We start from the raw sequence: 27,595 nt of genomic DNA, 5'->3' as shown, positions 1-27,595 counted from the left end.
CACAGACAGACAGACAGACAGGTTTCCCAACAGCCCCTTTTGGTGAGGGTAAAAATAGCGTGTATTGTCGAGCGTGTCTGTGTGTGTGTGTGTGTGTGTGTGCGTTCATCACCATGCATGTGTCCTTGTGCATTCCTGCGGTGTGAGGCGCGCGCGCTCCGCTTGGTATAAAAGCGCGCGCTCCTCCGTTCCCCCTGATTATCAAACGCACGCGCTGCGCTGAGTCTCTCCCGCTCTCATCTATCTCACACACACGCGCTCACACACACACGCACAGCGTCTTCTTCTTCATCATCATCATCATCATCATCTTCAGCTCATTAGGAAGGAGCAACTACATTCAACAGGAGCACGAGAATTAAAACACACACACACACACACACAGTGTAAGGTTCAGCACACTGTCCCCTGGTCCAGGTATAAAGCCGGAGAGAGATGTCCCAGCAGCAGGAGCAGGATCAGACCCGGACCTGGGCCGACCCGGACCTCGGGTTCGAGGAGGAGGACGAGATGCCTTCAGCGGAGAAGGACCTGGCGGAGGACGCGCCGTGGAAGAAGATCCAGCAGAACACCTTCACCAGGTGGTGTAACGAGCACCTGAAGTGCATCAACAAGACGGTGACGGACCTGCAGCGGGACCTGGGCGACGGCCTGAAGCTCATCGCCCTGCTCGAGGTCCTGAGCCAGAAGAAGATGTACCGCAAGCACCACGTCAGGCCCAACTTCAGGCAGATGAAGCTGGAGAACGTGTCCGTGGCGCTCGAGTTCCTGGACCGGGAGCACATCAAGCTCGTCTCCATCGGTACTCACTCATGCTTCTGATTACGGTTCTGGTTCTGCTTGTCTTTAGTTTCTATAGCCGCTAATGTAGCTTTCATAAATGTATGACGTCACCTATTTTCTAACTCTAACTGACTTACTAGCTACAGTCAGGTTTAAGACATTTCTCAGACTCTCTTGATCCAGAGCTGCTTAGAGAAGAGTTTAAACAGGTTCTTACACTGAGTTACTAAATATCAACACCCTGTCGCACACTGCTGGGAAGGAATTCATTTTATATATAATGTGTATACAATTATACATGATTGAATTTAAAGCAAACACCTAAGAGACAGACAGGTCTTTAATGTCGCTTAAACATCACCATTTGTCTCGTCTGTTCAGAGATCTAGAGGAGGTTCATTCCACCACCAACATGTCTTTAAACAGGAAGTGTGTGTGTGTGTTTGTGTGAATATAACAACATTTAAAATCCAACCTCCTCTTATACAGACACACACTAACATCTAACAGCATACACTGTCACTCCAAGGGTGCCAATACCTACGGAGTAGATCTGAATAGCAATTTATTCCATAACAATAATAATAATAATTGTAATTATTATTTTATTTTAAATTTTCATTTGAGGCAACCTCGAAGTTCTACAAAGTAATAAGGAAAGTTCAATTATAAACTCAGTGAAAATGTCTTAAATTTAAAGTTAAAAAATATAAAATAAGCCGTAAAAATATGGTAAAAATAAACACACGGTGCTTCTTCCTTTTTATTTAATCGATTAACTTTGTTCTATAATAGGGCAAGGGGCGTGGCCAGGTCGATACATGATTCCAGATAAGTGATGGGGGAGGAGTTATGGGGATGAGTAAGGTGAGAGGGAGGAGTCAGGGGGGTGAGTGAGGTGAGGGGGTGGGGTGAGAAGTTTACTGTGCGCAGTCATTCAGGTAATAGATTTCAGAAAGTAAACTGTAACTGAGTTTACTGTGATATCAGATCACCGCATCAGATCACTTCATCAGATCACTTTATTAGATCACTTTATTAGATCACTTCATCAGATCACTTTATCAGATCTCTGAGCTCTAATTACAAACAGTGTCAGTCTGATGGGGCAAATGTGGCACATTATTGCCCCTCAGCTCTGCCCCTGACTCAGTGCAGTAGCAGCTGTTGGTTTATGGTGGACATTTCTAGAAATCTCTCTCTCTCACACACACACACACACACACACACTTTATCGTCTGTGCAGAAGCACATGGTCGGCGTTCATGAGTGACTCATGGGTGGCAAAATATCCTTCTCTCTCACAAACACTCAGCACAGGCTCAAAATAACCTGGCATAGTGTGTGTGTGTGTGTGTGTGTGTGTGAAGGTCAGTGTTGTGTATAAGAGGACAGAAGGTCAGTAGTGTGCACTAATTGTTTCTCTAGTAGCGCATAAAATCATAGCTTTACACACACATACACACACACACTTTAGTGAGATAAAAGCTAATGAGAGAAAAAACCTCTCCGAGCTTATACATTCTACACGGCCCTTATTTCACACACTCCTGAATTTGATGCCAACTTGTTAGAAGGTCTGAGGAACTCGTCAGGAACTCAGAAGGAAGTGTATAAGCGTTCAGGAGGAATCCCAGCTGTGAAAGTGTTTTAACTGTTGGAAGGGGTTTTATTTAAAGGTGGAGCGTATCGGAGTGTAGAAGGTTCACACCTCATCATCATGGATCATAGACTCTAAAAATATCCCGAACTCTTTGATTAGTGTTGACGTGGAGATCTTTGAGTGCTCACTAATGGAGCGCTCGTATAAACTCCCTCATACAGGGGACGGAGCAAATACGCTAAAAAGGCTACATCTGAGCGCTAACATTCTGAACACTGTGCTCTAATACACACCGCGGTGGTTTAATACAGGAGTGTGAGGCCGATTTGGTGAGATCTCAGAGCAGCTCCTCACTGCTCACAGCAGACAGTGAGGTGTAGTACGGTGTGTGTGAGGTGTAGTACGGTGTGTGTGAGGTGTAGTACGGTGTGTGTGAGGTGTAGTACGGTGTGTGTGAGGTGTACTACGGTGTGTGTGTGTGAGACAGTTTGGGGTTAGTCAGGTCATAGGCTGGTACTTCATCATCATAACTACAGTTTACCATTCAGAAGCCAGTTTCCAGGACGAGTGTGTGTGTGTGTGTGTGTGTGTGTGTGACGTCACAGAGTTGAGTGACTGAGACCATCAAGAGATTTAATTCAGGATGATCTGCAGGTAGTTCAGCAGTGTGTGTACGGGGCTGTAACTCCACCTCAGACCCCAGTACAGGTGCAGTGACTCGCGGTACGACTGAGTTAGCAACCACACCACGCTTGCAGGGGGCGGGGCTAATTAGCATAACAACAAATTATATACAGTTACACTTATGTACATCAAACACATGTTAACACACACCGACATACACTAACACGCACCAACACACACTCATACGCATTAACACATACCGACATACACTAACACGCACCAACACACACTCACACGCATTAACACATACTGACACACGTCAACGCACATTAACACACACACACACACAGTAACACACACAGACACACGCCAACCACACATGAACACACACCGACACACGCCAACATACACTAACACACATCAACACACAGTAACACACACTCACACGCATTAACACACACCGAGACACGCCAACGCACATTAACACACACACACACACACACACACCAATATACACTAACACACACTCACACACATGTATGCACACCAACACACACCATTTATGTGCTTAGACACCAGGAAGGCTTTCTCTAAAATATCCAACTTTAGAGTCACAGCACTGTCTGATCATACAATAGTGGACATCTGATCTGATCTGTCTGTCTCTCTGATCTGATCTGTCTGTCTCTCTGATCTGTCTGTCTCTCTGATCTGATTTGTCTCTGTCTGATCTGATCCGATCTGTCTGTCTCTCTCATTTGATCTGTCTGTCTCTCGGATCTGATTTGTCTCTCTCTGATCTGAACTGTCTGTCTGTCTCTCGGATCTGATTTGTCTCTCTCTGATCTGAACTGTCTGTCTGTCTCTCTGATCTGATCCGTCTGTCTGTCTCTCTGATCTGATCCGATCTGTCTGTCTCTCTGATCTGATCTGTCTGTCTCTCTGATCTGATCCGATCTGTCTGTCTCTCTGATCCGATCTGTCTGTCTCTCTGATCTGATCTGTCTGTCTCTCTGATCCGATCTGTCTGTCTGTCTCTCTGATCCGCAGACAGTAAGGCGATTGTGGATGGGAACCTGAAACTGATCCTGGGTATGATCTGGACTCTGATCCTGCACTACTCCATCTCCATGCCCATGTGGGACGATGAGGAGGAGGACGAGGAGAAGAAGAAGCTCACTCCTAAACAGCGTCTGCTCGGCTGGATCCAGAACAAAGTCCCTCAGCTTCCCATCAACAACTTCAATCGCGACTGGAGGGACGGCAAAGCGCTCGGAGCGCTGGTGGATAACTGTGCACCGGGTACACAAACACACACACTTGCCATACAGACACACACACACACACATGCTCTACGTTCTGTCTACATAAAGAGATGAATAGTATGTCGTTATAATGATTACTGGAGCCTCAGGTGTGCTGATACACTACGCCACCTGCTGTAACATGAGTGTAAGGAGTCTCCAGTGCGAGCGCTGTGTCACAGTCAGAGCTGAGGAGTTCACGCTGTTTCTGTACACCATGGCTGAGCTGACCCCGCCCCCTGCCGTATCTATGGTAACAACACTGTGTGTAATATCTAAATATCACAGTATATTTATATCAGTGATTATTGACACATGCTTAGTGCCAGGGGACAGATATATATATGTGTGTGTGTGTGTGTGTGTGTGTTTATTTGAGTTCAGACTTAGAGCTTTCAAATACTCTTCCTCTGAGCAAAGCTTTTTATAAAAGACATTTAACTAACACACACACACACACACACACACACACACACATACACACACACGCACACACACACACACACACACACAGGAGTCTGTAATGGCCTTTGACCTTTCCAAGCATATAATATTAGGAGTCATTACTGCAGCCTGGGTTTAGGAAGGATTATGAGAAGTTTTTTCCTGTGTGTGTGTGTGTGTGTGTGTGTGTCTGTGTTTATTGCCGTGTATTTGACATTTCGCAGAACAACCGACCACCATGACCATACAGGGCTGTGTTTTCTTATGAGGAAGAGCAGTGCTCATACACACACACACACACACACACACACACACACACACTGCTGAGATTCAGCCCCTCTAACACTCCTACGGTTCCTCGGTGCACTAATAAGGACATGTCCGAGTTAGACATGTTCTTTACACACCTTCAGTACACACAGAACCCTGAGGAACCCGTCCGAGCTTCACTGAGCAGATAGTCTTCACCTCATCCCTGTCTGTCACCACCATCTGACTTTCTGTCTCACCATAACTGTCTCTCTGTCCATCCAGCTCTCTTTACACATATCTTTCGATTACTGTCTCTGCATCTCTTTTTCCTCGTCTCTCTCTGTTTGTCTCTCTCTCTCTCTCTCTCTATCGTCTCCCTAACTGACAGTTAACTGTATTTCTATCTTTCTCTCCATTTTTCTTTACACATCTCTCTCTCTATATATATATATTTGTTTCTCTATCTGTCTCTCCATCCTGCTTTACCTCTCCCTCTCCCTCCCCCCCTCTCTGTCTCTCTCTCTGTCTCTTTCTTTATTAGTCTCACTATAACTGTCGCTCAATCTCACTTTTCCTGTGCCTGTATAATTCTGTATAATAATGTTTATGTGTGTGTGTGTGTGTGTGTGTGTGTAGGCCTGTGTCCTGATTGGGTGGACTGGGATCCAAATAAGCCAGTACAGAACGCACGAGAGGCCATGCAGCAGGCAGACGACTGGCTCGGAGTTCCCCAGGTGACCACACACACTCACACACACACACTCACACACACCTTTATACTGTATATGTTATATATAATATTTTTTGCTAGAGCTCCTCATTAATGCTTGACCTTTGACCTTCCGCAGGTTATCGCCCCAGAGGAGATCGTGGACCCAGATGTGGACGAGCACTCGGTAATGACGTATCTCTCTCAGTTCCCAAAGGCCAAGCTGAAACCCGGCGCCCCCGTTAAAGCCAGACAGCTGCACCCCAAAAATGCCCGAGCCTACGGACCGGGTGGGTCGCGTCCCCAACCCCTGACCTACACCACAGGACAATGTTATTCTGAGATGTGCTTGTTAATGTGTGTGTGTGTGTGTGTGTGTATACTGAACAGGAGTTGAGCCAGAGGGAAACATGGTACTGAAACCCACACACTTCACGGTGGAGACGCTGGAGGCGGGGCTTGGTGAGGTCATCGTCTACGTGGAGGATCCTGAAGGTCACACTGAAGAAGTGTGTTTCATGTTTCTGACCTCGTTATTATAGAAATGATCTTTACACAGTCCTGAGACGGTTTTACAGATGACTTTCCTGTTTTTAGGCTAAAGTTGTTGCGAATAACGACAAGAAGAGGACGTACACCGTCAGCTACGTGCCCAAAGTGGCCGGGCCTCACAAGGTATAAAACACACACACACGTGTGCACGTCACATTGTTTAACACTCACATGATAGAATGTCTCTGCGGGGTGTTGGGAGACTTGCTGTTGCTGCTAGATACTTACCTTTTCTCAGCGTTCAGGCGGATTGGAACGCGACCCATGACTTCATGTCCATTATGTGGATGAAGACAGATAGTTTGGAGTGAAGTCATGGTCTGAGATTGGTGATATTGAGATTGGTCTCATGGTGTGAGATTATCTGGCACTTGTTGATGATGTAATTGTTCTGTCTGAGTTAAGACAGCTGATGGAACACACACACACACACACACACACTGACCGTTCGGTTCTTCTGCTCTGCTCCAGGTAAAGGTGCTGTTCGCAGGACAGGACATCGATAAGAGCCCCTTCCTGGTGAACGTGGCCAAAGCTCTCGGGGATCCTAATAAAGTCCAGGCACGAGGTCCAGGGCTCGAACCCACGGGCAACGTCACTCACAAACCCACCTACTTCGACATCTACACTGCAGGTGGGTCTATAAGTATCAAACAAAGTACGAAATTAAAAACAGAAAAGAAAAATAAAGACATAAAAAGACAAGGATAGGTATAGAAAAAGATAAGTGATGTGTGTGTGTGTGTGTGTGTGCATCCTGGTGTCAGGCGCGGGAGCCGGTGATGTCAGCGTGGTGATTACGGACCCCCAGGGGAAGAAGAACACGGTGGAGGTGATCCTGGAGAAGAAAGGAGACGCCATGTTCCGCTGCAGCTACAAACCCATCGCGGAGGGAACACACAGTGTGGAAGTGCTCTTCGCCGGGCAGCCCATCCCCCACAGCCCTTACAAAGTGCAGGTCTCCGAGGGTAAGTGTGTGCAACACCGTACAGGACCCCACCCCTAGCAATAGCCCTGCCCATCAGCACCACCCCCAACCTCACCAACAATCAACCCCGCCCTTGGCAATTAATCCGGTTATCACCAACAACCCCACTCTGACCAACAACCCCATTCTTACCAACAACCCCACTCTGACCAACAACCCCACTCTGACCAACAACCCCACTCTGACCAACAACCCCACTCTGACCAACAACCCCACTCTGACCAACAACCCCACTCTGACCAACAACCCCACTCTTACCAATAACCCCACTTTGATCAACAACCCCACTCTCACCAATAACCCCACTCTCACCAATAACCCCACTCTGATCAACAACCCCACTCTCACCAATAACCCCACTCTCACCAACAACCCCACTCTGACCAACAACCCCACTCTGACCAACAACCCCACTCTTACCAATAACCCCACTTTGATCAACAACCCCACTCTCACCAATAACCCCACTCTCACCAATAACCCCACTTTGATCAACAACCCCACTCTCACCAATAACCCCACTCTCACCAACAACCCCACTCTGACCAACAACCCCACTCTCACCAATAACCCCACTCTGACCAACAACCCCACTCTCACCAATAACCCCACTTTGATCAACCACCCCACTCTCACCAATAACCCCACTCTCACCAACAACCCCACTCTCACCGATAACCCCACCCTTACCAATAACCCCGCCCTTGGCAATAACCCCGGTTATCACCAACACCCTCACCAATAACCCCGGCTCCCAACACCAATCCCGCCCACCACCAACAACGTCCCCCTTAACAATAACCCTGCAATGATCAACAGCCCTACCCTTGCCAATAAACCCACCCACCACCAATAACAACAAAAAAACCTGCCCTCACCAATAATCACCACATCAAAACCCCTGCCCTAACCACACCCCTTTTTAGTTTCCACCAAAACCGCCCCATTTACCCCCAAGTTATCTCCCTTACAACCCTCCCCCCCACCCCCCCAACCACACATTACCCTCTTGTTGAGTCTTGTATCCCCACCTGTCTGCACACAAACACTTGTCTTGTTGGTTAATAATAAATAAATGAGACAATGAAGTTGTAATTAGAACAAGCTCCTCCCACACTGAAGTGATATGAAAGATGCGAGTGTGTGTGTGTGTGTGTGTGTGTTCTTCCAGCTCTGGTTAGCGCGCCTCCTCCTCTACACATTCAGCCCCAGTCAGTACGCACTCCACCCCCCGGGAAACAAAAACCTAAAGGTGAAGCCTGGCATACTTCTGCCCACCCGCATACAGGGGGCATGGACTGAGCTTGGCCCCGCCCAGCATAAGCAAAACTTGCTCTGGCTCCGCCCAAAATCCATTCAGACTCTGCTTTGTGCTTAGTGCAGCGCTCGCCATGCTTTATGCTTACTGCTGCAGAGAGAGAGAGACAGGAGAGTGAGACAGTGAGAGAGACAGGAGAGTGAGACAGTGAGAGAGACAGGAGAGTAAGAGACAGGAGAGAGTGACAAAAGAAGAGTCGCAGAGAGAGACAGACACAGAGAAAGTGAAACATAGAGAGAGTGCAACAGAGAGACAGAGAGATTGAGAGAGACACAGGGAGAGTAAGACAGGAAGCAGTATAAAGAGACACGCTGGGAGACAGACAGAGAGAGACTGACATCTTTATTGAGGAAATTAGACTCTGCAGTGAGCAGCTGATCGGTCTGTGTGTGTGTGTGAGTGTGTGTGTGTATGAGAGTGTGTGTGTGTATGAGAGTGTGTATGTGTGTCTGCTTTATAAATTGGTTCTCAGTTGTCTCTGTGCTTGTGTCTTTGCGTCGAAGCAGACTAACACACACACTCACACACACACACTCACACACAGACACACACACACACACACATTAACATCAGACAGTAACACCTGATTGGTTGTTGTTTTAGCGAGCAATGCCAGCGCGTGCCGCGCCACCGGGCGAGGGCTGCAGCCTAAAGGCGTGCGGGTGAAGGAGGTGGCCGACTTCAAGGTGTTCACTAAAGGAGCAGGAAGTGGAGAGCTCAAAGTTTGTGTGAAGGGCCCTAGTAAGTACACACTACCTTCATCAACAGACACTATACACTCAGGGTAACACTGCTTATGAGACTGGGCTCTGTGTTTGTGTGTGTGTGTGTGTGTGTAGCGGGAGCGGAGGTGCAGGTGAAGGTGCGTGATGTCGGTGACGGAGTGTACGAGTGTGACTACAAGCCTGTCGTTCCTGGAAAATACACTGTGACCATAACATGGGGAGGACAGCCCATCCCCCGCAGGTGACACACACACTCACACTCTCAATCATCATACATTTACAACAGACATGTCTTCGGCTTTGTGGGCGTGGCCAGTGGGTTTCCTTCCAATGAGAAGCATTATTAGTTAGACTGTTTAATTTCTTCTTTGCGTGTTTAGCCCATTCGAAGTGGAAGTGGGTTTGGAGGCGGGGCCACAGAAGGTGCGAGCCTGGGGTCCGGGGCTAAAGACGGGCGTGGTGGGAAAATCCGCCGACTTTGTGGTCGAGGCCATCGGTACTGAGGTTGGCTCTCTGGGTGAGTACTGCAGTGTGTGTGTGTGTGTGTGTGTGTGTGTGTGTTCTCCCTGTAAACTGACACCAGCACCCGGTCCCTGCAGGATTCTCGATCGAGGGTCCGTCCCAGGCGAAGATCGAGTGTGATGATAAGGGTGATGGGTCATGTGACGTGCGGTACTGGCCCACCGAGCCGGGAGACTACGCCGTGCACGTGATCTGTGACGACGAGGACATTAAGGACAGCCCCTTTATGGCACACATCCTCCCTGCGCCCAGCAACCTGCACCCTCACAAGGTAGTGCCGCCTTATTACAGCTCATGCCTGGTGACTTACAGTACACACTTCATAACACGCTAAAGTGTTTCAGTTTATTCACACGTATGTGTGTGTATGTTTGGCAGGTGAAAGCGTTCGGTCCTGGTCTCCAGCCCACCGGAGTGATAGTGAATAAACCTGCAGAGTTCACCATCGATGTGCGACAGGCTGGAAAGGGCGAGCTGAAGATTTACGCTCAGGTCAGGAACGTCTCAGGAACCGAGCCAGAACCTTCTAACGCCTAAACCGCCACAAATTTCTTATTACCTTTGTGTGTGTGTTTCAGGATGCTGAAGGGTGTGTTATCGACATCAAGGTCACTGATAAAGGCGACGGTACTTTTGTGTGCGTGTACGTCCCCACAAAGCCGATCAAACATACCATCATCATCAGCTGGGGCGGAGTCAACGTTCCTAATAGTCCATTCAGGGTAAGGAAGCCACACACACACGCACACACTGTGACAGTATTATAGTATCTGCACTTAATTTGCAGCACCATAAACATAAAAAATAATATTAAAATGTGTGTGTACGTGTGCAGGTTCTTGTAGGTGAAGGCTGTCACCCTGAAAAAGTAAAGGTTTATGGCCCTGGGGTGGAGAAAACGGGCCTGAAGTCGGCTGAGCCCACATACTTCACTGTGGATTGTACCGAAGCTGGACAGGGTATGTTTCAATTCACTTTTCTAATATTCACTCGGTCTAAAAAGGAGTTTGTGAGAGTTTGGAGAGTGTGTAACGGCTGACCTAATTAAGATTTAGCGCACTTCGATCTTTCACCATTTAGTCGCCATTTAGTTTTGTAAAATGGTTCTCTTTGAGCTTTGCCTTTTATGGATATTTGTGGGTGTGGCTAATCGTTAATCTGCTGTGTATAGCACACAGTTTATCTCTGACTGTTGTTTTTTTTGTTCGCTTTCGTGCGCGTTGTGATGACGTGTTGTGCAGGTGACGTGAGTATCGGGATAAAGTGTGCAGCAGGCGTGGTCGGTCCGGCTGAGGTGGACATCGACTTCGACATCATCAAGAACGACAATGACACGTTCACTGTGAAGTACACACCCCCCGCTCCGGGACGCTACACCATCATGGTGCTTTTCGCTGATAAGGTAACACACAGCTACATGCTAATGACACGGAACGGATATGTCTTAAATGTGTTAAATGTGCAATAAAATTATAATTAGTGAGAAAAATTAGCTGTGACGTTTTCAGTATCGTCAGTATCTGATCGTAGATATAAATGATGTATTATTTTTTGAAAGCAAAAAAAAAACAAGAACAAAGAAAAAGAAACTATCTGTTCTTTCTCTATTTTTTTACACAGGAAATTCCCAACAGTCCTTTCAAGGTGAAAGTCGAACCATCTCATGATGCTGGGAAAGTGCGCGCAGAAGGACCCGGACTCAACAAAACAGGCTAGTCATGCTAATGAGTTCATGAGAACAGGACGCAACGACCATATAAAGAGTGTACAGGGTGTGTGGGGTGTGTTAGGGGTGAACAGAGTGTGTGGGGTGTACAGGGTGTGTGGAGTGTACAGGGTGTGTGGGGCATACAATAATCACAGGTGGGATCTGACACACTAAGCGGACATGAGTTATATGTAGAGTTCAGTACAAAAAGATAAATCTGATCAGTAAATTTGTTATTGTATATATAATTAGCATTAACACAGAGTCACTGTACAGGTGTTCAGGTGGCCACACCCACCCACTTCACCATTTACACCAAGGGGGCAGGAAAGGCGAAGCCCGAGGTTCACTTCAGCACGGGGCAGAAAGGCAACCCTGTGAAGGACTTCGAGATCATCGATAATCACGATTACTCGTACACCGTCAAATACACAGCGCTGCAGCAGGTGAGACACGCCCACAGAGTGTGAAGCGTTACTGAGCATTAGCTAACTGCATAATGCACACAGGTTGTTATATAGCATCATTACTAGAACGTGTGGGTGTATGTGTGTGTGCTTGCAGGGTAATATGACTATCTCGGTGAGTTATGGAGGAGAGCCGGTTCCCAAAAGCCCCTTTAACATCACCGTCGCTCCTGCGCTGGACCTGGGCAAAGTCCGAGTTCAAGGTCTTGACAAGAGTAAGTGTCTGATCCCCGCCGATCATTACGCACCCTGATAACCAGCCTAACTTCATCTGTTCTCGTTGAGTTATTTCTGCGTTCATACCTCTGAACATTCTAGAACGTGTATTAGCTGGATTAGCGACTGATGCTAAGTGTAACTACAGTACCACATTTTAGTTTTAACACCATGTCTGAGGTAAATGTAGACGTTCCGGATGGTTCTGTCTCACTGTCTGTACAAAACATCTAATGCTAAACATGCTAGCCTGCTAAGTTGTTTGCCTCGTTAGACGTAGCACAGGAGCTCTTTTGGCTTTTAGCCCAACTCTATTGACTTTATAATAATGATGCTATGACAGCTAGTCTGTTTTTAGCTAAGGTGCTAGCAGGCTAGTTTTAGATGCAGCTCGGTTTCTAATGTAGGAAGATTGGATCTCAATTTAAGGTGAGTGTAAGACACATTTATACTCACTAAGTGAGGTAACGTGAATCTTTGTGTATTTGCTGTTTGTTAGCATAAGCGTAATTTTTCAGTTATTGGAAGGCTTACTACTGTTAGCTTAATGCTAGCAAAACACTGAAATCACCTACAGCACGGCTAGCTGATTTAAGCGTTACTCATAAGAGTGTGTGAAATAGTGATGTGCTGTGTGTGTTTGTGTTTTCAGAGGTGGAGGTTGGGAAGGATCAGGAGTTCACTGTGAACACACAGGGGGCGGGCGGACAGGGCGAGGTCGGCGTGAAGATGACCTCTCCGTCCGGGCGGCCGATTCCCTGCAAGTTAGAGGCGGACCGAGCCAAAGCAGAGACGAGTGTGAAATACATTCCTCCTGAGGAGGGACAGTATAAAGTGGACGTCAGCTACGATGGAAACCCTGTACAGGGAAGTCCTTTCACTGTGGACGCTCTCATGCCATCAGATCCCTCAAAGGTACGGGCTATGTCCCAAACCACACTTCTACTCACTATACAGCCCATAAACACTGTCACTGATCCACTGTGGACGCGTCCCAAGCCACATGCCCTGCTCACTAAAGTGTTGTTGTGCTGTACACTCCCCTGAATTTTACGCTTCTTCCTCAGGTGCGTGCATACGGTCCTGGCCTGCAGGGAGGCATTGTGGGTAAACCGGCTCCATTCACCATAGACACTAAGGGAGCAGGAGTGGGTGGGCTTGGTCTGACGGTCGAAGGTCCATGTGAGGCGAAAATCGAGTGCCAGGATAATGGAGACGGAACTTGCTCTGTGTCCTACCTGCCCACTGAGCCCGGAGACTACAACATCAACATCCTGTTCGGCGGCGCGCATGTACCCGGGTCCCCCTTTGTGGCAAAGGTGCGTCCAGCGCTGGATGCGGGCCGGGTGGTGGCAAGTGGGCCGGGGTTGGAGCGGGCCACCGCAGGGAGTGTAGCGTCCTTCACAGTAGACTGCAGTCGCGCCGGAGACGCCGAGCTCACCGTGGAGATTGTGTCCGACTCCGGAGCCAAAGCTGAGGTTCACATCTACAACAACAACGACGGAACGTTCGCCGTCACCTACACGCCCCCCTCGCACGGACCCTACACCATCAGCATCCGCTACGGCGGGCACATGGTGCCGAAGTGCCCCATTCGTCTGCAGGTGGAACCCGCGGTCAACACCAGCGGCGTGAAGGTGTACGGACCTGGGGTGGAGCCTACAGGTAAGTTCAACTCTGGGTCTTAAAGCCAGACATGTTTTCTCTTATTCTTCACAAACTTCATGGAGAATAAAATTGCTTGCTATGATTAAACCTGTGTGTGTCTGTGTGCAGGGGTTCTGAGAGAGGTGAGCACACATTTCATTGTGGACGCTCGCTCTCTGACCAAAACTGGAGGAAATCATGTGACTGTGCGCATCGTCAGTCCCTCAGGCAGCAGCATAGACGCCTTCATCATGGATAAAGGAGATGGGACCTACAGGGTGGAGTACACCGCCTTCCAGGATGGTAATGCTCCCTGCTCATACCCGTTTATTAATTGGTTTTTTAATAACAGAAAGTGAGTTAGACAGGTATTCCATGATCGCAGCTGGAGAACCGTAATATAACCCTGAGTTATGTGAAGCAAAGTGGAACCAAGGGGAACTTTGTGGAGAACTAAAGGTACCAAGAGGAACAAGAGGGGACTCATGGACACTAAGAAAAAGGAGGAGGAACCATTTAGATAAGGAGAACTAAGAGAGCTCAAGATAACTAGAAGAACCAAAGGGAGCACACACACAGACATAGGCACGGCAGCTGTCTTTCTGTGTCTTTATAGAGACAACAGGTGGTGTGTGTGTGTGTGTGTGTGTGTGCGTGCAGACAGATTTCAGCCTGTGGAGTAAATGATGATGGAACAAAAATACAATCACTATAAATAGAAGAGCAAAGAGACCTCTGTGTGTGTGTGTGTGTGTGTGTGTGTGTGTGTTGAACCCCATTAATGCTTAGAAGTCTCAGGTCATTGTTATAAATAGATTCTGTAATGAACCACCGTTATCACACGGGTGTATTCTACAGATTTAGCCCAGAGCTATGTTGCTAATGATACTTGGTTTAATTATTAATCAGTGTGTGTGTGTGTGTGTGTGTGTTTGAGCAGGTGTGCACCTGATCGAGGTGTTGTATGATGACGTTGCGGTCCCTAACAGTCCGTTCCGCGTCTCCGTGGTAGAAGGTTGTGACCCGACTCGGGTTCGAGCATTTGGTCCTGGACTGGAGAGCGGCCTCGTCAACCAAGCTAACTGTTTCACTGTGGAGACCCGGTACACACACACACACACACACACACACACACACACACACACACACACACACACACACACACACACACACACACACACACACTCCCTCTACTTTACCGACATCTTAGTCAGATCTTAATTACAATTTCTACTAATTAAACATCATCATCATCATCATCTGTCTTTCTGTCTCCCAGGGGGGCGGGGACAGGAGGGCTGGGTCTCACCATCGAGGGGGCGTCAGAGGCAAAAATGTCGTGTAAAGACAACAAGGACGGGAGCTGCAGTGTGGAGTACGTCCCCTTCATCCCCGGCAACTACGACATCAACATCACCTATGGAGGACGACCCATTCCAGGTGCACATACACACACACACACACACACACACACAGATTTTAGCACTGACATAGAGGCGGAGTTGTTTAACTAAAACTGCCTGTGTCTCAGTTAAACGCAGGGGCGGAGTTTATCTAAAATAGAAGTGTGTTTCAGTAAACATAGGGGCGGGGTTTGTTAAAACTGGGCGTGTCTCAGTTATATTCTCAAGCACATAGAACTTAAGCACATGATCCTTTTGTGATATCAGCTCAAGTGTGGAGCCACGGTAATTCTAGCGCCATCGTCTGACAGTTTGTTGTAACTACAACACGTCATTCTGATGTTTATATTATGTTTGTGACCCGACACTTCCCTTAGTACTGACTGGACTTCTCTCTGAATTCTCAATAATTTGTGTGTGTGTGTTTGTGTGTGTGTGTGTGTGTGTGTTGAGCAGGAAGTCCATTCCGAGTCCCGGTGAAAGACGTGGTGGACGTCAGTAAGGTGAAGTGCTTCGGCCCGGGACTGGGCGCTGGGGTCAGAGCCAAGGTCCCACAATCCTTCACTGTGGATTGCAGCAGAGCGGGAAATGCAGCGCTGGATGTACAGCTTTATGGCCCGACAGGTAACACACACACACACACACACACACACACACAAAACACAAAAGAAAAAACACTTATCTATAAACCACACTTTACCGCCCCCTGCTGGAGTGTTGTGTGTTTTCGATTAGTTTTTGTCCTGTTAGTGTTGCTGTAGTTCCTTGCTGTTTCAACCTGTAGGAGGCAGCAGTGAGGCAGACGATCTTAATGTGTGTGTGTGTGTGTAACAGGTGCTACAGAACCAGTCAGTGTTCTCAGTAAAGGTGACGGCACACACGCTGTGACCTACACACCTGCTCAGGAGGGACCGTACACAGTGGGTGTTAAATACGCCAACCAGGATGTCCCTCGCAGGTCAGTAGTGTAGAGTAGTGTGTGTGTGCGTGTGTGTGAGTGTGTGTATATGTGTAATCTTATGTGTGTGTGTGTGTGTTTGTTACAGTCCCTTTAAGGTCCACTCCGGCCCGACTTATGATGCCAGTAAGGTCCGTGCGAGCGGCCCGGGACTCGACGCAGCGGGCGTGGCAGCGAGCATACCAGTGGAGTTCACCATCGATGCCCGCGATGCAGGGGAGGGGCTACTGACCGTGCAGATATTGGTGAGTGTGTGTGTGTTTAGCTGTGTAGTTGTGTATTGCACGGTGTATATGTGTATTTCACTGTGACACTGTTGTAATGTGTGTGTGTGTGCTGTCTCTCCCGCAGGATCCTGAAGGAAAGCCGAAGAAGGCGAGTATCCAGGACAATAAGGACGGCACCTACACCGTCTCCTACGTCCCGGACACTAGCGGGCGCTACACCATCACCATTAAATACGGCGGAGACCACATCCCCGCCTCGCCTTACTCCATTCAGGCCACGCCCACTGGAGACGCCAGCAAGTGTGTTCTCTCAGGTACGCAGACATCACAACATTGCGCCTCTACAATGACGCTAGCTCTCTTTCCACCAATCATAGCTCTGCGTGAGCTCAGAGGGCGTGGCCACGATGGATGTTGCATCCATGCTTGTGTGAGACCTTTAATGTCCTCCTCTGGAGGTTTATGAGGACTGATGTCATCTGTAATAATCAAATTGGCCTCCACGGCCTCTAGTTGGACCACAGAGGTTCTTTGATGGATGGATGGAGAAATTTTATGTTTATTAATATGTATTAATTAATATGAATTTATTAGTAGCTTTTTGTATTAATACTGTAAGGCCCGAGTGATTATTAATGAGTGTTTGTGTGTGTTTCAGTGTCTATCGGAGGACACGGAGTTGGTGAGTTTATTACAATTATTAAAATTTATTATCATTATCATATTAACATTTATTATTGTTTACTTGTTTACTGTTTATTATTTACTGTAGTTTTTATTTACTCTGTATTTGTTTACAATAGCATATGGGTTGTTATGACTGTTCTTCATTGCTGCTGGTTGTTATTTGTGCGCTGTTTGTTGTTTCCTGCTTGTTGTTTATTGTTTACTGGTGTTGTTTATTTTAGTTTGTGTTTATTTGTGTGTCTCTCCCAAGCAGCCAGTCTGGGGCCGAAGATTCAGATGAGTGAGGAGACGGTCCTGAGTGTAGACGCTAAGGCCGCTGGGAAAGGGAAAGTGACGTGTAAGGTTCTCACTCCACACGGGGCCGAGGTTGACGTGGACGTGACGGAGAACCACGACGGAACCTTCGACATTTACTACACCGCGCCTGAGCCGGGAAAATACGTCATCACCATCCGCTTCGGGGGACAAAACATTCCCAACAGCCCCTTCACCGTACAGGTGAGCATCACCACAGCCCCGCCCACTTCCCCATCACCGTACAGGTGAGCATCACCACAGCCCCGCCCACTTCCCCATCACTGTACAGGTGAGCATCACCACAGCCCCGCCAACTTCTCCATCACCATACAGGTGAGCATCACCACAGCCCCGCCCACTTCCCCATCACCGTACAGGTGAGCATCACCACAGCCCCGCCTACTTCTCTATCACTGTACAGGTGAGCATCACCACAGCCCCGCCCACTTCCCCATCACCATACAGGTGAGCATCACCGCAGCCTCGCCCACTTCCCCATCACCGTGCAGGTTAGCATTACCACAGCCCCGCCCACTTCCCCATCACTGTACAGGTGAGCATCACCACAGCCCCGCCCATTTCCCCATCACCATACAGGTGAGCATTACCACAGCCCCGCCCACTTCCCCATCACCGTACAGGTTAGCATTACCACAGCTCCGCCCACTTCCCCATCACTGTACAGGTAAGCATCACCACAGCCCCGCCCACTTCTCCATCACCATACAGGTGAGCATCACCGCAGCCTCGCCCACTTCCCCATCACCGTGCAGGTTAGCATTACCACAGCCCCGCCCACTTCCCCATCACTGTACAGGTAAGCATCACCACAGCCCCGCCCACTTCTCCATCACCATACAGGTGAGCATCACCGCAGCCTCGCCCACTTCCCCATCACCGTACAGGTGAGCATCACCAAAGCCCCCCCTCCCCTCATCATACTAGTCAGCATCATTACAGCCCTGCCCACTCCCCCCCTTCACCTTACTAGTGAGCATGACTAGACAGCACTGACTCTACTTTCCATATTGTATATTTTCTGTATGTATTCTTTAAACCTGTATACGGTAAATGTACATCTTATTTATAATAAATCGTTTTGTTCTAAATTGTAGCTCAGGAATGTCCCCGCTCTGTATAATGGACTGAAGTTAATCTTCACTGTTGTGTCTTTCCTCTTTAGGCCACTAAGGAGCCTGTCATACCGCAAGACACTAAACAGCCCTTGTTTCGTCCCCTTAACCTGCTCATCCCCTTCAGTCCCCAGCAGGGGGCACTAACTGGTACGAGAGCAGAGCATCACACTTCACCTGCTCACCTCCAGGAAAACCTGACGGAAAAATAATCATTGTCATTTCTGTGTGTGTGTGTTACAGGTGAGGTGCGCATGCCGTCAGGTAAATCTGCTCGTCCTCTGATTAAGGACAATAAAGACGGCACCATCACTGTGAAATACGTCCCTACAGAGAGAGGACTGCACGAGATGGACATCAAATACGACGGAAATCACATCCCAGGTATCCCGCGCTCCGGTCTCTCTCACACCGAGGACTAATTACTTAGACTCGGATTAACTCACACACATCATCATGACAGCCGGTGATGTGATGTTGGTGAACAGACGCCTCGTCTCTGGTAATAAGTAAACAGGTGGGAATTTAAAATGGACTAGAACTGATATCTGACTCCTCCCACAGGAAGTCCCATGCAGTTCTACGTGGACGCCGCTGACAGCACCATGGTGACTGCGTACGGTCCTGGGCTGTGTCACGGCACGGTGAACAAACCCGCCACCTTTACCGTCGTCACCAAGAACGCGAAAGAAGGTGAATTACACGACTGAGTCACTCAGCAAGATTCATTAGTATGATCACATATGACTCAGTTTCATTTAGTATGATTCGATGTGATTCAGTATGACTGAATACGATTCTGTATGTTTAAGAGTGATTCGGTTTGATTCAAATGACTCAATATGATTTAATATGTTTCACTCAATTTAGTATCGATTCAGTATTCATTATGATTCCTTTTGATTCAGTATGATTCAATTAAACATGTTGCAATTTCATTAAATATGATTTAGTATGACTCAATACGATCCAATAGGTACTAAGTGTCTGTGTGTGTGTGTGTGTGTGTGTGTAGGTGGTTTGTCTCTGGCAGTAGAAGGACCGTCCAAAGCTGAGATCAGTTGTAAGGACAATAAGGACGGGACATGCACTGTGTCCTACCTGCCTACCGCCCCGGGGGATTACAACATCATCGTCAAGTTTGATGGAAAGCACATTCCCGGGAGTCCCTTCACTGCTAAGATCACAGGTACAGCTAGGGGTAGGGGGTAGGGGGTAGGGATGTGTGGATTAGGGCACGTTAAAATGATATAATGCTTAATTTGGGGTAATAGGGGAGGAAATGTAGCAGTTTGATTTACTTAAAGGGCATTCTCATATGTGTGTGTGTGTGTGTGTGTGTGTGTGTGCAGGTGATGACTCTCTCAGGACGTCTCAGCTGAACGTGGGAACTGCAGCTGATGTTTCTCTGAAGATCAGTGAGACAGATTTGAGCTCGTTAACCGCCAGCATCAGAGCTCCATCAGGAGCAGAACAACCGTGTCTACTGAAACACCTCCCTAACAGACACATCGGTAAACACACACACAAACATAGGTGTATATTCAAAAATACACAAATACATAAAAATCTGTGATTTATGACCTGATTGTGTGTGTGTGTGTGTGTGCTGCAGGTCTGTCCTTTACCCCTAAGGAAGTGGGTGAACATGAAGTGAGTGTACGTAAGGGCGGAGCTCACGTTAACAACAGCCCCTTTAAGATCAGAGTGGGAGCGTCGGAGATCGGGGACGCCAGCCGGGTCAGAGCCTTCGGACCGGGACTCACTGACGCTCACACCTTCAGCGTCGCAGAGTTCTACGTGGACACCAGGAATGCAGGTAAGACAGGAGGGGAGTAAGACAGGTAGAGACAAGGAGAGAGAGGGAGGGACAGAGAAACAAGAAACAGGAGTGAGACAGAAAAGTAAAGGAAGGTAAATCTGATGTGTGTGTGTCTCCGTCTGTCAGGTTACGGAGGACTGGGTCTGTCCATCGAGGGCCCGAGTAAAGTGGACATTAAGTGCGAGGACGTTGAGGATGGGACGTGCAGAGTCACCTACTGTCCCACTGAGCCAGGAAATTACATCATCAACATCAAGTTCGCAGATAAACACATCCCAGGTCAGACTGCACACCCGTCTCTATCTCTGTGGTGTTGAGGCAGACAGACAGGTGAACTGATCACATGGTGTTGTCCCCCTCCCCCCAACAGGAAGTCCATATACGGTGAAGGTGACAGGTGAGGGAAGGATGAAGGAGAGCATCACCAGGAGGAGACTCGCTCCGTCCATCGCCTCCATCGGCAGCCTGTGTGACCTCAACCTCAAAATCCCCGGTGAGGACGCAGTACACACCACACGCACTTGTCCTCGCTCTCCTCCCCTCGCTGACCCCTTGTCTCACTCCCTCTTTCTCTCTCTCGTTCTCTTTCTCTCGTCCTTAGGAAACTGGTTCCAGATGGTCTCGGCTCAGGACCGCCTGACTCGGACGTTCACACGCAGCAGTCACACGTACACGCGCACCGAGAGGACGGAGATCAGTAAGACGCGCGGAGGAGAGACGAAGCGCGAGGTTCACGTGGAAGAGAGCAGGCAGGTTGGCGGCGATCCGTTCAGAGACGTGTTCGGGTCTTTCCTGGGCCGCGAGAGCTTCAGCGGCTTCGGCTCTCTCACCGCTAAACCCGACGGTAAAACAGTCGATCACAGAGCGGAACGATTCCCCCTAGGTAGTGCACTTGGCAGTGAAGTACACTTGCCTCACTTGTGAGTGATGTGCCCTCGCTGTGTTGTGTTCCAGACGGAGCCCAGCCGATGACGGCGCAGGTCACGAGTCCCGGAGGAAAGATCCTGGACGCTGAGATCGTCGAGGGTGACAACAGCACGTACAGTGTGCGCTTCGTTCCCACGGAGATGGGTTCTCACACGGTGAGCGTGAAATACGGCGGCCATCACGTCCCGGGGAGCCCCTTCCTGTTCACCGTGGGGCCTCTGGGAGAGGGCGGGGCTCATAAAGTCCGCGCCGGGGGAACTGGCCTGCAGAGGGGCGTCGCCGGAGTACTTAGTACGTCTGACACACACACACACACACACATTTTATAGAGCTTGTGCATCTTTATCACATTGTCTAGTGGTTTGGCTGAGGCAGCCAGAAGGAAAGGTTATAGCAGGGCAATAAATCGTCTAGACGGAGCCATATGTCTCACAGCATTGATAAGTGAAACTAAAGACTGAGGATTAAAACTAAATAAGTTTGAGAAAAGATCTGGAATAATGAGGGATTAATCAGCAGCTCGTTATCTGTCAGGAGTTAAAGGATGCAGGGAAGCAGATGTAGGAATTTAATGGAAACAAAATCAGTGTGTTCGCACGTCTCCTGTTTGAAGGCGGCTCTCCATCCGTCCCTTGAACCTTCACATTGCAACACACATAGCATACACACACACACACACACACACACCTCTATACGCACAGCTCTGTAACCTTGTGAAGTTAAGAACTCAACCTAATCGTGGTCGTCCCTCGTGTCCTCTGCAGCGGAGTTCAGTATCTGGACGCGGGAGGCGGGAGCGGGCGGTCTGTCCATCGCCGTGGAGGGGCCGAGTAAAGCGCAGATCAACTTCGAGGACAGGAAGGACGGCTCCTGTGGAGTTTCATACATCGTACAGGAACCAGGTCCAGAATCCTCAGATCAGTGTGTGTCACCAGAGTGTGTGTGTGTAGTCAGTGTGTAATCAGTGTGTTTGTGTGTGTGTGTGTAGGTGATTATGAAGTCTCCATTAAGTTTAATAACGAGCACATCCCGGACAGTCCCTTCACCGTCCCCATCGCCACGCTCTCAGACGAGGCCCGGCGTCTCACACTCTCCAGCCTGCAGGTACGACGTCATTCACTCAGACACTTTAATTAATAATGATTTGATTGACAGGTCACTCCTGATGACCGCAGTGTGTGATGTGAGTCTGTCACACTGTGGATTAAACGGCCCGCTGATTTCTCGAGTCAGATCCGCTGTACGGAGTGACCTTGGAGTGCAGACACACCCCTGTGTGTGTGTGTGTGTGTGTGTGGCTCCTGTAGGGGGATTAAGTGTACTCATATCTGCTCTGGGTATTTTTATTGATGATATTTTTATACACACACACACACACACACACACACACACACAGGTTTATCTTCTGTCTACATACGCAGCACCATTAAAATACTGTTTTACTGCTTAAAATACCTTAAAATAATGAGTTATGCCTGTTTTTTAGTTATTTATTTCCTGACAATTGTTTGTAATTAAAGTTTTAAAGTAAACATATAATATATTATCACTATAAGCTGCAGCTTATTTCATAATTCAGTTTTATGGCCCGGAAATAAGGATCCACTTAATAAACAATTTAAATCAAAACGCGCGCATGTTTAACCTACGGCAAGGCGTTTAAAGATCGTGCGGTAGATCAGAGAACGTTCTGACTGTTTGTTGTCATGGTGACAAAGGCTACGGTGATGTTAATGATGTTGTCATGGTTACGTTACACGCTAACGCAGGATCAGGGGCTCAGATTCAGGGCGGGAAGGTAAAATCCTGTTTTTCTGTTTTTAACGTATTAATAATTAATGCGCAGCCAATCGGCGACAAGTACATGTTTAATAGGTTTAGTGAGTGACGTGTGTGTGTGTGTGACAGGAAAAGGATCTGCGCGTGAATCACGAGGCTTCGTTCGCAGTGCAGCGTAACGGCGTGCGGGGCGTGATCGACGCCAAGGTGCACAGTCCCTCGGGGGTGGTGGAGGAGTGTTACGTCACCGACGTGGACGCTGGTGAGTCTCACACACACGAACACTGATTAACATCAGCCAACCAATCAGGGCGAGGGCTTGGCTCTAACCACCTGTCAGTCAGGTGATCTGTTAATTAAGAAAGCCCCGCCTCCTCATTAGCACTTACTTCTTGATTCCGTCTGCATTTTATTTGTTTAATTTATAATCATTTCCGTACGCCACGCGCCTCAAATCCCCTGAACTTTTATGTTCCAGATAAATCCACCATCCGCTTCATCCCGCGTGAGAACGGCGTGCACTCCATCGACGTGAAGTTTAACGGCAGCCATATTCCCGGCAGCCCCTTCAACGTGCGGGTGGGAGACACGGGACACGCCGGAGATCCCGGTCTGGTGTCGGCGTACGGAGCGGGACTGCAGGCCGGCCACACAGGTACAGAACACGCCTCCTGACATTAGTGGAGATTTTACTGGTCTTCCACAGTGGGAACCCGCTGGACTGTAATGGAGACCAGTAGAGATGATTGTAACGGTTTTGTTCTGTGGCTCGTTTACGAAGCTCCTCCCCTTCGTTATCTAATGACCTCGGCTTCTCCCAGGTGTTCCTGTGGATTTCGTGGTGAACACCAGTAACGCCGGATCTGGCGCTCTGTCGGTCATCATCGACGGCCCGTCCAAGGTGAAGATGGACTGCTCCGAGTGTGTGGAGGGCTACAAGATCACATACACACCCATGGCACCTGGGAACTACCTGATCTCCATCAAATACGGCGGGCCACAGCACATCGTAGGCAGTCCCTTTAAAGCCAGAGTCACAGGTACACACACACACACACACACACAGGTGAGAAATCCTTCTCACAAAATACGAGGAACAAATACAGTGAAAGAGAGAAAGAATGAAAGAGTGACAGAGAGAGAAGAATTTCCAAAAGAAATGCTAAGAAAGTGTGTGTGTGTGTGTGTGTGTGTGTGTTGCAGGCAATCGTCTGTCAGGAGGACACAGTCTTCACGAGACGTCCTCGGTGCTGGTCGAGTCGATGAGTCAGAGCTCGAGGGCGTCGGCGTTCAGCTCCAAACCCAGCGTGTCCCTGCCCTCCGACGCCAGCAGGGTGGTGTGTCAGGGGGCGGGGCTATGCAGAGCCTTCATCAACACACAGAACATGTTCACGGTCGACTGCAGCAAAGCAGGTAACACACACACACACACACAGCACTTCTGTAACTCGCTCTGGTGAAGAGAGTCGTTATATATACTGTTGCTGTGTGCCAATACTTTTTCACATGGTTTTACTTTTAGTTCTAAGATTAGAAGATCTGACTCCTCGTAGGGCGGGGTTTCAGTAGATAGGCGGGGTCTCAGTGATTACGTTGATTAAAAGGGGTTGAGCTTCTGAGCTTTAGATTAAAAATGTATCGTCAGAGTTGGTTTTGGGGGCGGAGCTTCATGATTATAATTAGATGGAATTCTAATAAATAAAACTGAGACATGATGCTTCTTTTCCTTATTATTATTATTATTATTATTATTACTGTAGTTACATTTATAAACTGCGCCACGTGTGTGTGTGTGTGTGTGTGTGCGTGCGTGCAGGCACGAACATGCTGATGGTGGGGGTCCACGGGCCGAGGACGCCGTGCGAGGACGTCTACGTGAAGCACCTCGGAAACAAACTGTACAACGTGACGTACACGGTGAAGGAGAAGGGCAACTACATCGTCATCGTGAAGTGGGGCGACGAGTCCGTGCCGGGAAGCCCCTTCCACATCACTGTGCCCTAAATGCAGTGCACTAGATTATATTGCCCTAGACCATAGTGCCCTAGATCCTAAATAACCCCCCACCCCCACCGCGCTATTTATAAGTGTACGATATTGAAGAAAAGAAACAAAAACTAAACAAAACACGCTGAATACCTTTAATTGTGCTTGCTGAAATCTGGGCTGTGTTCCAATCCTGCCTGTGGCATCCTGTAGTGTCCCTCCTTCTCTAGTGGCCCTCATCCTGTAACGCCCCTTCGTCCACTTCCCCTCGGTCGCTCCTGTCTTTAGTGTTGACTCGAGAGCACGCGCATCTTCATCAAGCCATTATTTATAAACAACAGACAAAACTGTCAAACAAGTACACGTCCAGAATCACATCACGTACACTATGTAGTGCACTGCTTCAAAGGGTGCTGAGAAATCCCACAATGCACTGCGGCAGCTTGGTGTTCAGTCATAAAGCGCGACTCTGTTTTAACAACATTCCTTAACTGCAGCAGTTTAACTTTCACAGTGTAGTCCGGTCCAGATTACCCATAATGCACTTGATGGTTTTGCTGTAACAGCGCGTCCCTGAGTGGTTTATTCCTCGTATTTACTTTTGTCCCTGCAGCGAGACGAGACGAGACGAAGCGCCTCCTGGTGTTAGTCTTGAGCTCCCTCGGTCATGAAGGTCACACTTACAGCTTCACCTCTGACTGTTACACAGCGCTCACACTGGAGACTCCTTACACTCATGTCTCACACACACACACACACACACATCACTTCTTTCACATTTACCGTCCCTGTGAACGAGCCGTTACTATGGAAACGATAACGAGTGCATTAATGTCACCCTGCGCTACAGTCAGAGCCGCTGGTAGAGAGAATTAATCAACACGTCCTGAAAAAGGAAACTCCTGCGGTGCATTGTGGGTAAATTCTGCTCTACACTGACCCGACCCCTGTGTGTGTGTATGTGTGTGTGTAACGGCATCGCAGTGATTCAAAGTGAGTTTTTAGGGGAATTGAATGACTGCGGGATTGGAACACAGCCGCTCCTGGTTCAGCTCCTTCCTAAACATCCATCAGATCAAATTATTTTCTTATAAGTGTGTGTGTGTGTGTGTGTGTGAGAATATGATGCTTTAAAGAGAAAAACTGCGTGTGTGTGTTTTGTATGGCTTTATTAGTGTTTTTATTATTAACCAAACAGTTACTGATTTAATAAAGATCAGAGTTTGTGAATTTGCACTAAAATGAGTTTTTATTATTTTTCTTGACCAAAAACCTCTGGATTAAATAGTTAGCAGAGACACAGCGCCACCCTGTGGTGAACAGCAGAGTTACAGCAGTTTAACTTAAATAATAAGTTAACCACATGCAGATAGTTCTATAGTTACTGTACATTATTTTTTATTTGTTTTTGGCCAAAACACAATTTATATATATAAAATACAGAATGTGTGCGGCCAAGGAGCTACTTCTGAAGTTTAAACGACTTGGCGAGATGGAAGTGACCAATCTCACTTTACTAAAAATTCCACGTTGCTAACTCCAGCCACTTTGGAGAGATGATTTTATGTCTCCCAAAAATACAAAAAAATTGCTCTCGCTTCAAACAATAAAATTAAAATTTTAATGCAAATTATTCATTTCTTTAAGTATTGATACAATTTGCTAGCTTTCAGAAGCGCATGACGTAAAAAATGTTGCTTTAATTAAAGCATTCTGTGCAAAAGCAACGATTTTTCCCCCCTCCCAAAAAAAAACTTGTCAAAATTGTGTTGCAATATTTTAGAATGATGCCCTTTTTTAGGTTTCATGTGAAACCTAAATCAACCAAGTTTCATCTGAATGACAGTTAAGCTCAAACTTACATTTCATACAAACTTCCATAATTTCTTGTTTGTGTACAGCTGCTTTGCAACAATGACCGCTGTTAAAAGCATTATACAAATACAATTAGTATGAAAAGCTGAAGTGGTTTTTCACCAATTGTCCGGATATAGTGTAGAATTTAAAGCACTAACCAAGCACTTAATATAATATTGTTTTAACTCAATTTAAAAATGATAATTTCTGTTAAAAAAAAAAACAAATCATTGAGAAATGGCACACTCAGTCAGCGATCTGTGAAATCAAAGTTCACAAAATCAGATCTTTTTAACCTGTGTGAAGTTGACCAGACATGACCACACACTGCGTTAGTGTCACTCATAGTTTACTGCTCCTTTATATAGAAATTTATATTTTACACTCATGAAAGTGAAAATTATATAATTTTTGTCATGTAATTTCCTTAAAAACTTCTGTAACATTAAAGAAAGCTGAGTTTAAACACCAGAGTGAGGAGCAAAGCAGAGACGTCGTTACAGGTTTATAACCGAGAATGAGGACGAACACTGCTGTCTTGTTTCAAACCAGTTTAGGAGGGGAAAAAAAAAAGAAGCTTTTTATTTTAACAATTCTAAACCAAAGCATAACGTTCTCACATTTACAACAGAAAACATCCATCTAAAGAAGGCCGGG

The 27,595-nt window shown here is 47.6% G+C and overlaps 1 protein-coding gene across 1 annotated transcript; it reads left to right on the top strand.

Moving 5' to 3' along the window:
* The first annotated feature begins 199 nt into the window (after positions 1-199).
* Positions 200-26,311, top strand: LOC128531644 (filamin-C-like). The gene is made up of 47 exons (XM_053505687.1): positions 200-802; positions 4,061-4,312; positions 5,647-5,744; positions 5,859-6,009; positions 6,110-6,228; positions 6,317-6,394; positions 6,743-6,905; positions 7,039-7,239; positions 9,181-9,318; positions 9,417-9,543; positions 9,683-9,819; positions 9,902-10,095; positions 10,203-10,316; positions 10,403-10,546; positions 10,660-10,783; positions 11,066-11,226; positions 11,445-11,535; positions 11,809-11,978; positions 12,097-12,214; positions 12,868-13,130; positions 13,283-13,880; positions 13,992-14,165; positions 14,803-14,965; positions 15,142-15,302; positions 15,722-15,889; positions 16,100-16,223; positions 16,312-16,468; positions 16,575-16,764; positions 17,109-17,132; positions 17,388-17,635; positions 18,618-18,717; positions 18,811-18,951; positions 19,132-19,260; positions 19,583-19,756; positions 19,920-20,081; positions 20,183-20,386; positions 20,516-20,668; positions 20,760-20,882; positions 20,991-21,233; positions 21,344-21,607; positions 22,081-22,218; positions 22,305-22,420; positions 23,225-23,357; positions 23,574-23,750; positions 23,917-24,135; positions 24,299-24,508; positions 24,912-26,311. The coding sequence occupies exons 1-47, from the start codon at positions 436-438 to the stop codon at positions 25,097-25,099; spliced, it is 8,091 nt and encodes a 2,696-aa protein (XP_053361662.1). The 5' UTR covers positions 200-435; the 3' UTR covers positions 25,100-26,311.
* The last annotated feature ends 1,284 nt before the right edge of the window (positions 26,312-27,595 follow it).

The sequence above is a fragment of the Clarias gariepinus genome, chromosome 10, assembly GCF_024256425.1.
Source record: "Clarias gariepinus isolate MV-2021 ecotype Netherlands chromosome 10, CGAR_prim_01v2, whole genome shotgun sequence".
Taxonomy (NCBI): domain Eukaryota; kingdom Metazoa; phylum Chordata; class Actinopteri; order Siluriformes; family Clariidae; genus Clarias; species Clarias gariepinus.
The sequence above is the reverse complement of the archived record's forward strand: the minus strand, read 5'-3'. Positions and strand labels throughout refer to the sequence as shown.

Excerpts from the sequence above, each read along its gene's own strand:
- LOC128531644 (XM_053505687.1), top strand. The coding sequence starts at position 436 with ATGTCCCAGCAGCAGGAGCAGGATCAGACCCGGACCTGGGCCGACCCG. Across the intron at positions 6,395-6,742 it reads AAGTGGCCGGGCCTCACAAG|GTAAAGGTGCTGTTCGCAGG; the intron begins GTATAAAACACA and ends GCTCTGCTCCAG. Across the intron at positions 14,966-15,141 it reads TGTTTCACTGTGGAGACCCG|GGGGGCGGGGACAGGAGGGC; the intron begins GTACACACACAC and ends TCTGTCTCCCAG.